At 35.3% G+C, this 10,927-nt stretch overlaps 2 protein-coding genes across 2 annotated transcripts; one reads left to right on the forward strand and one right to left on the reverse strand.

Annotated features, from left to right (window-relative positions):
- The first annotated feature begins 221 nt into the window (after window positions 1-221).
- On the forward strand, window positions 222-3,014 carry LOC140057689 (uncharacterized). Its single transcript, XM_072103410.1, has one exon. The coding sequence runs from the start codon at window positions 222-224 to the stop codon at window positions 3,012-3,014; it is 2,793 nt and encodes a 930-aa protein (XP_071959511.1).
- A 97-nt stretch (window positions 3,015-3,111) lies between these two features.
- LOC140057059 (uncharacterized) lies at window positions 3,112-10,927 on the reverse strand. The gene is made up of 4 exons (XM_072102604.1): window positions 10,647-10,927; window positions 9,002-9,261; window positions 8,097-8,299; window positions 3,112-5,102 (listed from the first exon to the last, which is right to left on the reverse strand). The coding sequence occupies exons 1-4, from the start codon at window positions 10,827-10,829 to the stop codon at window positions 4,963-4,965; spliced, it is 786 nt and encodes a 261-aa protein (XP_071958705.1). The 5' UTR covers window positions 10,830-10,927; the 3' UTR covers window positions 3,112-4,962.

Below are 10,927 nucleotides of genomic sequence, written 5' to 3' on the forward strand. Positions count from 1 at the left end.
ACCTAAAGAAATAATGGTAGGAAGCAAATCGTTTACTGATTCAGAAGACAGTGAGGAGGATGAGATATATGTGGAACGTCAACCTCATCAGCCCTTTCGGAGAACGAAAGGAACAGATGAGAGACGTTAGAAAACATGCAGAAGCTATAGAAAATGTAAATATTGTAAATAGAGAGTCTTTAAATGTTTATTACACAAATGCACAAAGTATTGTAAAAAAGATGGATGAACTCAAAATGGATATTGAACTCTACAAGCCACACATTATTGGAATTACTGAAACGTGGGGCAAGCAAACAGTAACAGACGGTATACTTTCTATTCCTGATTACGACCTTTTCCGAAGGGATCATGATGGCGAAACCTCAGCAGGAGGAGTAATGTTGCTCTGTCACAAATCATTGCAGGCCACTTCATGCTATGTGCTAAATGAGAATCAGTTCAACGAAAGTATTTGGTGCAAAATCAAGTTAACATTATATGAAACAATATTGATTGGAGTATGTTACCGAAGCTGTGTCAGTAGCTCAAGACAAAACAACAGAGCCCTCAATATACTAATCGAGGAATCCATGAAGCAGAATGTAACTCATAGACTGTTAATGGGAGACTTTAATTATCCCCAGATCAAGTGGGAGGAATATAGAGTGGAAGCTGAAGGCATAAAGGGAGATGATGCTGAGAGTTTCTACGAAACAAGCCAAGACTTATTTCTACATCAGCATGTAATTGAGACGACAAGACACAAAGAAGGACAAAGGCCATCAATGCTTGACCTGGTATTGACAAATGATGAAAGTGCAGTTGAAGAGATACAACATTGTAGCCCACTTGGGAAAAGTGATCATGATGTATTGTTTTTTGAGTATACCTGTTCAAGAAATCCTATTGGAAGTGATGAGAAAAAACAAAAGAATTACGCAAAAGGTGATTATGAGAAACTAAATGATTCATTTGGGAAATTAAATTGGGATGCTCTGCTTGATGATAAAAGTTGTAACCAGGCATGGGAAACATTTATGGAAATCTACAATGCAGAAACTGAAAAATATATACCTAAGAGGTCAATGAGAAAGAACATGAAACCTGTATGGCTGAAAGCTAGAATAAAAAAGAGTATAAAGAAGAAACACAAATTATACAAAAAGTACAGACAGACAAACCAGTACAAGGACTACCTTGAGTACAAGAAACAGAGGAATGTCGCAAGTGCAAACGTGAGAAAGGCACGTATAGAACATGAGCAAAAGTTAATGAAGAACTTTAAGAAAAATCCTAAGCCAGTATACAAGTACATTAGGGAACAACAAAAAGTAAAAGAAGGTATAACTAATCTCGTAAAAGAAGATGGAAGTTTGACCGAAAATGACCAGGAAGCAGTTGAAATGTTGAGCAAATTTTTTCAATCTGTATATACCCATGAACCAGATGGTGACCTACCCCAGTTTGATAGCAGGAACAGCGACAACATTCTTGAAAATATTGTATTTTCGGTAGAAGATGTTCAGAAAAAATTAAATCAACAGCAACCAAACAAAGCTCCTGGTCCAGATGGTGTCCATCCTATGGTTCTGAACCAATGTGCCAGTTCTCTAGCTCATCCACTTACTATCATTTTCAAGCTCTCACTTGAGACAGGTAAATTACCAAAAGATTGGAAGACTGCAAATGTCACACCAATTTTCAAGAAAGGATCCAAGAAGAAAGCTGAAAATTATCGGCCCATCAGCCTAACATCAATACCATGTAAAGTTTTTGAATCAATCATCAAAGACAATGTGCTTGGCTTTGTTAAAGGAAGTAGAATGCTGTCTAGGTGTCAACATGGATTCCTAAGTGGTAGGTCTTGTCTAACAAATTTGCTACAAACATTCGAAACAGTCACTGAAGCTCTAGATAGTGGTGAAGATGTGGATATCGTATACCTTGATTATATGAAGGCGTTCGATAGTGTTCCACATCGAAGACTAATTCACAAGCTGATAGGCTATGGAATATCTGGTAAGACTATAAATTGGATAGCTGAGTTTCTGGCAGGAAGAACACAGAAAGTAATTGTAAGAAATACAACATCCAAGCCGGTAGATGTAGTGAGTGGAGTCCCACAAGGATCAGTCCTTGGCCCAATCCTATTCATCCTCTTCATAAACGATCTTCCAGATAAAATTATCAGCGCAGACTTTAACATGTTTGCAGATGATGCAAAGATTATAAAGACCATCAAAGAAAAATCGGATTCAAGAAAACTTCAAATTGATCTTGATAGGGCTCAGGAATGGTCAGAGGACTGGCTGCTAAAATTCAATACCAAGAAATGCGAAGTGCTCCATGTTGGTAGAAAGACAGAGAAATCAGAATATTGTCTAAATGGAGAAACGTTATTGGCAGTAAAGGAAGAAAAAGACCTTGGTGTTATCTTCACTAGCGACTGCAAGCCAAGCCGACAGTGTGCTGCAGCAGCAGCTAGAGCGACGAATAGTATGAGAACTGTCAAAAGAACATTCAAAAATATTGACAAAGAAAGTTTTCAGGTCATGTACAAGGCATACATCCGTCCACATATGGAATACTGTATACAGTCCTGGTCTCCTTACTATAACAAAGACAAAGAAATCTTGGAGAAGGTGCAGAGAAGAGCTACAAAGATGGTCAAGTCAATAAGTGATCTACCATATGAAAAAAGGTTAGAATATCTTGATCTTCAACCATTAGAGACAAGAAGACTACGAGGAGATTTGATTGAAGCTTTCAAAATTTTGAAAGGCTTTGAGGATATTGACCCAAAAGATTTATTTAAATTGTCTCACAACATCAGAACCAGGGGACACAGCTTAAAACTATATCGTCCAAAACTTAGAGGAAATCTTATGTGCAGGGTCAACTTTTTTACCATCAGAGTCATACATCACTGGAATTCTCTGCCTGAATATGTAATACAAGCCTCTTCAGTGAACATCTTTAAGTCTAGACTTGACAACTATTTTCGGCTAGAAATGGAATCTAATAGGCACTAGCCTAAACTATTTCCATCAAACATTAAGTGTAAGTGTAAGTGTAAGTGAAAGTACAAATACAAATAAATCTGACATTTAATTTAAAGGTAGTGTCATGTTTATTGTAATTTGTTTTGTTAACAAAAGCAAATAAAATGTTGCCACTGTCACTCAAACAAAAGCAAAATACCATACACAAACACAGTTAGTTATGTAAATTTAATATTTATTTAAAAATGTGTCTTATTATCACAAAATAATCCTAATCAGGCTTAAAATGTCACACATGAGTACATGCGTTTTTAGTCGCGTGGAAGCGACTCTATAGTTCACTATGTCGGTCGGTCGGTCGGTCTGTCTGTCTGTCTGTCGGTCTGTCTGTCTGTCGGTCCGGTATCACTATGCGTTTTATCGCTTTATGACCTTATCTTGATATCAGTTTAATCTAGCTAAGTCAATTTTTCACAGAATATTCCTTATGGCCAGGAATCGATGTGGTTATGTTTTCACGGTGCGCAATAACAAATTACGCGGTCTACGCACGATTTAACGAAATCACGTTTGTAATCATATCTTAACAACCATGAATCACAATTAAATAAAATTTGGTATTTATAAATTTCAGGGCATAAATCATCATATGGCAATACAATTACGTGCGTAGCGCATGTAACGCATGCGTACGCGCGCTTAAAATTTTCAAAATTTATTTTCGATGAAATAAGAGTACGTTTCAGGCAATTTTAAGCGTTTACAAAATTGCCATGAGTGCGCAGATTTTTGCGCGCGCACTACGCGTTAAATGTTATTGCGCACTCTTTTTGCCCGATTTCTGTTTTCTTGACTTACTTTTCAACTCGAAATTACGTTATACGAGCACGTCAGAAGTGACAGGCTACGCACGTGTAAATTAAAAAAATATAAATGTTTTTAAACATTTCAACATTTTTAAACATGTTCAGTAATTTCGGTCAGTATAGTTCACTATGTCGGTCGGTCCATCTGTCTGTTGGTCTGTCTGTCTGTCGGTCTGTTTGTCTGTCGGTCCGGTATCACTATGCATTGTAGCACGCGACTTAATGGCTGTTGGCCTTGTTTTACAATAAATTAATACTAATCAAATATAATAAATATTATTGCACACACTAAACTAACTAATAATAAATAACTAGACCCTGTAGAATTAGGAATACTGTATAATATAGCAGAGGAATGTAAATGCCTCGACATCTGAGTTATTAAAAATGAACTTAAGCAAATTCAAACATACTAGGCATTTGTGAATAAAGTGAATAAATAGCACGCATCAAATTCTATTGCAAACTCTAACTAAATAATAAATAATATTAATTATAGGGAGCTTTCAGAAGCACATAAACATTTAAACTTTAACGCTATTTTACAACAAGCTCCACCCACAATCAAAACGAAAAAAGTATGTTTAATGCAACTGTTCGCTGAACAATGCTGCTGTAAATGAGTAGAATGTTGATGTCATCCGTTAAAGTAACATGCTCCTGCAAAAGCGCCCTAATTATAATATTAGACCCTGAACAAGCTGAGTTATTAAACCACTCTATCATATTTAATACAAATAACCATTTAATGAATAAATAAAACACATTTAAACTTAATTGCACAATCTAACTACTGTAACTAAAGTAAAACTAACACTGATCATTATGATATGCACAATGTACATTTTGAGAAAATTCTTCTTCTTGATAGTGTCTTCAACCACTCAAAACATATTGAACATTTCATTAAGTTTACTGAATCATTACAAATGAAAATACACTTTGTTTTTGTAATTTAAGTGGAGGGTCACAATTGCATATCAAGCATAAACACTCAAATAGTACAAATATGCACTTGTATATAACGAAAGATATCATGTGACCTACGGTCCTCCACTCAAATGAAAAGGATCTACTTAACTTAGGTGTTTATATAATTTGTCTTCAATAATTTAAATATGGCTTAATGTATTTAATTCAAATGTTGTGAAAAGAGCAAATGGAACACCTGCAATGATACTACTCAGTCCATTGGTCTTCCATGGTTCTCCTCGCACTATTCCAACTTCCTTTGTCTCCATACTACCAAGAGCTGACGAAAACAAGAGATCATTCACACTTTTATTTTTTTATATATTTAATATCATCTTTAATGAGGGTGGCCTATCCAGTTCTGGGTCATTCCATCTTAGTTCACCCAAAAATAATGCATTTTTAAACCTTACCTCTTTCAAATTTGATGAAATTCGGTATATGGATAATTTTTAGCGAGTAAAGTTCAAATTTCAAATTTTAACTTCATCAGACTAGCGTTTTTTCACAATTTTAATTTTTCTTTTTTTGCACGAAAAACAGTGTGCCCACCACATTTCATATAGCTATTTCTCTGGAAATACATGTCTGATTTTAAAAAACAAGGTAATTTTGTAAAGGGGAGATCAAAGGAATCTAAATTTTTATTGTGTGTTTTTGTTTGGATGAAACTTTGAGCGATATTTTGACCATTAAATTAACCCTATGGAACACGCACAATATTTTTTAAATTAAAATCGCTATATCTTGAAAATTGCTAGTCCAATTAAGTTAAAATTTTAACTTTAATCACCATAAATTACCTCTACACCAAATTTCACCAAAATTGAAGGAGGTAGGGTTTAACTCATTGGGTGATCCGAGATGGAATGATCCCCTTCTAGTGAAGGAATTGATCAAACATAAACATATAACATACAATGTCATGGTTAGCGAACGCAATGTCAACCCATGACAAATATTAAATAAATCAAATCAAATAATTTTTTATTCCATAAAACTTTAAAATAAGGTCAAGTATCAGAAAGTCATCAAAGTTTATGGAAAAGGGAATTCAAAATAAGCAAAGCTTTAGAAGTGACCCTTAAAATACAATACTCTAAAGTAAGGTTAAAGGTTGTTGCACATGTGCAGTAAACAATAGATTAGGCATTTGACTGAAAATTCGAGCTAAAAACAACAAGTATTTGTAATTAACAGGTAAATTAATTTTATTACATTTTGTCTGGAAAATCGTCACGAGCAAAAGTAAACAAAGATTTCAAACCACGAGTATGCATTATGCATTATGCTAATTAGAATTTTTTACAACTCGTCACGGTTGAGAAGGTGTTTTCACACAGATCGCGAGGAAGTTTTATGATTATGCATACAGAGTAGCCAAACAAGCGCATTGCATTATGAGATATGTTTTGATCAAAAACTTTGACAAGTTAAAGTTTGTTATAGTTTATCAACATAGTAGTAGCGTTGGACGCATTTTTTGGTCGTACTAGCAACCACACAGCGCCATCTATTTTATTGTGACGTCATACAGGAGTACTCTATAAGCGCTCTAGCGCAACTAGTTCCTTTGAGTTGAGTTGGGTTGAGTTTCGTCTCGACATAAGCACGCCTTAATGCTGTCATTGTTTTAGCTCATTTGTACCAGTATTTAAAGGGGGATTCTGGGTTTAAAATTGCTTTTAAATATCGTTTATTTATTAAATAAAAAATATCATAACAATATAGACATGTCAGAATGAAGAAGTAATAACGAGAAATTAAAAAATTTAATTTCATATACATTTTAGGGTAAATTCATGGAAAGTCTGTTTTTCAGCAGCTTAGGGAAGGTCATTAATATTCATGAGATATTCACAAAATCACGTCATCAGTGGATTCCAAACTTGCGACGTCATGTACGTTGTGTTTGTTAACTAATTTCCCCTGTCAAACGACGACCGCCCGATCATTGTGAAATACATTTTTTGTAGATTTTCTAAGCTAGGCCTAAAGTGTAATAATAACAGCAGTAGCATATATTTATTTGACATTTAGTAATACAAAAAAGGTTACGGAGTCTTAAATTATATACTATTTTTATACCTCGAATAGTACAGATCGTATTATCGGCTTCACATATTACTAGGCTAGGCCTAGCCTAAATCATTTTTTTTCATGGGTGTTGAGAGCCATTCTGACTTGGGATTCCATGCCACGATGGCTACGTTAAAACATTGGGGCCCATCATGGGCCTAGCTAGCCTACTAAACGATTGGCCAATAAATAACACAACTCAGTGGATTCCAAACCTATCCTATCAACCAAACTCCTAAAACAATCTAAACCTAAAACATTCTACAAAATCGGCTGTAAATATTGAGGCAAAACAAGGTCCGATCGCCGTCCGCACGTATGGTGTCCCGATCGTCTACTAAGTAGGCCTAAAATAGGCCTAGTTTACTCTCCAAAAAAGCAGATACTGCATCAAGCAAGTAGACCAGGTAGTAGGAAGGAGACCTAGCCGATTCGGCCCAGTTAAAAATTGAGCTAGCTAGTGTAGAGTAGACCCTATGCGAATTGATACTACCAGGCCTTTTACTATAGGCTACACTTGTTAAAATTAGCAATATATATTCCAACTCTCTCATTCGAGCTATATTATCTATACCATTCCGGTAGGTCGAGTCGACCTTCAACCAAATACTGTACATCGTTCATGTTGTGATTATAGACGGGGTATACTCGACCGACCAGTTTGGTATTGTATACTGTATCTGCTTATCACCTGACAATGCCAGGCATGGGCAGAGAGAGCACGTGTATCGTCGTCTCGCTCTCCTCGCTCAGCTCTAGCAGGAATGTATACGTTACGCTTCATTGATTTTGAAGGCTTTCCCTAAGTCAGTGCGAAAATCGGCAAACGTAAAGTGCAAACATATCTAATTTTTCACTGTTTTGATGAATTTTCATAGAAAATTGACTTTATAAATGAGAAGACCGACTAAAATTACATTAGATAAGTATAATTTTACAAAAGTAATTGATATGGTTAATGATAACCAGTCGTCGGAAGATTGACCATTTCACGAATTTCCTATTCTGTAACACAGTGTCATATCGCCGTAGCTGCACTTGTAATCTGGCCTCATTTCACAGCCTTCGTTCTGCTTCACTGGGCGCTTATATAAATTGAAACTTTTACCGTTCAAGAGACAAACAAATATATTTTACATTTTTTACTATTCATTTTAAACCCGGAACCCCCCTTTAAAAATGTAACAATATTTACCAAATGCTCCTATTGTCTTGCTAACAAAGTGCAGTAAAGAAGGTCCCCAACACACATAGCCTGCCTTGATAGCAACCCAACTGCATGGATAAGAGGTTAAGATGGCTGATAGGAACAACCTGTGTCCACTCCATGTTGATTCAAAATCACCTTTACCCAATAACAGGGCCATTGGTACTGTGTATAAGCTCCATATACACCCACTATACAGATACAAAATACAGTATTAGTTTAGAGTTACTGTAATATCAAATAATGGTATGGTGATATATTAAAGAAACATCATTAAAGCTCTTGTACATTCTAGCCTAGAGAATTGTAAACTACAGTACCTGCATTGTGTAAAAATACATGAATATGAACAGTACAACTGGTTATTCACAATTAAAGAACTTAGTAGTACTAGTTAGTATGTTGGCCATTGAGACAAGTGACAGTTTGAGTTTGAGCCAGTAAAACGAATTTACTGAAGACGTATCATCATCATCTGAATGTATCATCAAGGATATTATTGTTTTCACTCAGGTATAATTAAAAAATGTATTGATAAGTACAGAACTAATATAAGAACAGGTCTGCAGGCCAATGGCCTGAAAACCCCCATGGCAGACATGTAAGCCTTCCAGCAACAGTTTTAAATTATGTTAAATTATGGCAGCAGACTTGTAAACGAGATGGATATTAAGTCAAGGAGGCAATAAAATCACACTCACAGTAAAACATGATTAGACCCCCCCCCCCCCCCCACCTCACCGGGACACCCATATTAAGGTCCCAAATGTCTCCCCCTAATAGGGATTCTACTGTAATCAAAGGACCTGGATAAGTGTGTGGGCCTACCGTAAAGTATTATTTATAATAATTTAGTATAAGCTGGTGAAACACATCAGCATTAATTGTCTTACCTCAAAGCAATGGCCTGCCCTGTTGTATAATGCATCATCATCAATGGCAACAAGTAACATCTAACAACTAGCTCTTCAGCAACAATACAGAAGAACTCAGGTACCAGCATAAGGTATTCGTGTATGGTGCCAACATCACCAATGTCTTCATCAATTTTGAATTCTCCCCATTTCATATTATGAGCAACAAACATGCGAAGAGTGACAACGGTAAAAGCAATAGCTATACTGATAAAACATGATGGGATCGTACCAATTATCTACAGTTAGAAACCAATTAAAGTCAATTAAAATAGAATTCCTCACAATTTTATCTAGCAATATAAAGTAATATAAGAATTTCAAACCTTCCAACTTTGACAAATGGAAAATCAGAAGGTTTGTGGAAATTATAAAGGGTACTCTAATGTACATCAAATCGTAGATGACGCTATGAAAACCCTAAAGATATTGCCATTTTCAACTGTAAACATGGGTAATGTCAGGGGTAACGACAAAGGTGGAAAATGTGGTGGTAACTCATTATTCACTTAAAACAATGCATGAATTGATTACAAAATTTAAATCAAATATTTTCTAGTATTTAATTATTTAATATTATTAGATCATATATTATATGATCTAATAATATTAAATAATTAAACAATAACAGTATGCTTTCTATTCTCTAATCTAGAGGGACTTGGATTTATAAATTATATTTAAATACATATTAGGAGATTTATTTGGTGCGCAAAAACAATAATTCATTATTGATTTATGGTTAATTTAATCAATAAATCAATTCAATACAATCATTATAAAATACCATTATTGATTAGGCCTAGGAAGAAAAAAGGACTTGAACATAAAATAAAATCTAGCTGGCAATATCAGCAACTCTTACCAGGGAAAAATTTCATTTTGAAATTCTGTTTAGCAATATTGCCAATCAAACTGATTTTTGATTCGAGAAACATAGTTTTGTATTGTATTTTTTACTACACAATTGTACAAATCTGTAGCAAAAAGGTTGTTTTGTATAGTTTTTTGCTATGCTACACTGGCGAAATTATTCCCTGCTTACTCGTTCATGTGAGTGTGTGGCAGACTGAAATCTGACTGAACACAGTATTTATCCGACAATATAACTTGCATATATATCATGGAATATTTTTCTAGCCATAAACAACAAAACATATCGTAGGCACAGTAATTTAATTAAAATTGACAAAAGAAAAACCCGGACTGATTTTGGCAGTGGCGGAAAATAAATAAATCTATAAATTGCACAAAACATACATACAAAATAGCGCGACCGATTTCAAACTTGACCGATATCATCAAAAGTATAGTTCTAGTGGCGTGTGCCAAAAAATGCCGGAAGGTGATTTTATCGCAACCAAAATTAGACGCGACCAATTTCAAATGCCACTGCTTTTGGCCACAAATTTAGAGCCAAAACTGGTCTGACCGGACCATATTTGTTGTAACACAGACTACTACCCTCTACTCTTTTTTCACGTTTTCTTCAGTGAGTGTCCTGTCCTGTCCCCAGCATTGTTTGATGAGATTATGACTGCCGTAAAAAATAAAAGCACGTTATCTCTAGGCCTATGGATAACCATCTTCTCCCTGAGAATGGAAGAGAATGAAGGAAGCGTACCTGCTGGGGCTCCTCTTTATGATGATGAGTTGTCGTCTTTGTTGTTGTCTTTGAATTTGCAGACCATATCGGGTGTTCAGAGCCTAGAGATCGCGCGAAAAATGTTCCCATCATTCCATTATAAGATTGATAAGAAAGAAGCACAAATAAAGGCAGTGCCTTCGCTACATCAATTCGTTGCATTCCTTTACTAATGTTTATACTTTTTCTACGTTTACACCATTAAATGTTTCCTCAGTTTTGTCAAATAAAAACTCAGCAAGAAGACACACACCGCGATC

The sequence above is a fragment of the Antedon mediterranea genome, chromosome 8, assembly GCF_964355755.1.
Source record: "Antedon mediterranea chromosome 8, ecAntMedi1.1, whole genome shotgun sequence".
Classification (NCBI taxonomy): domain Eukaryota; kingdom Metazoa; phylum Echinodermata; class Crinoidea; order Comatulida; family Antedonidae; genus Antedon; species Antedon mediterranea.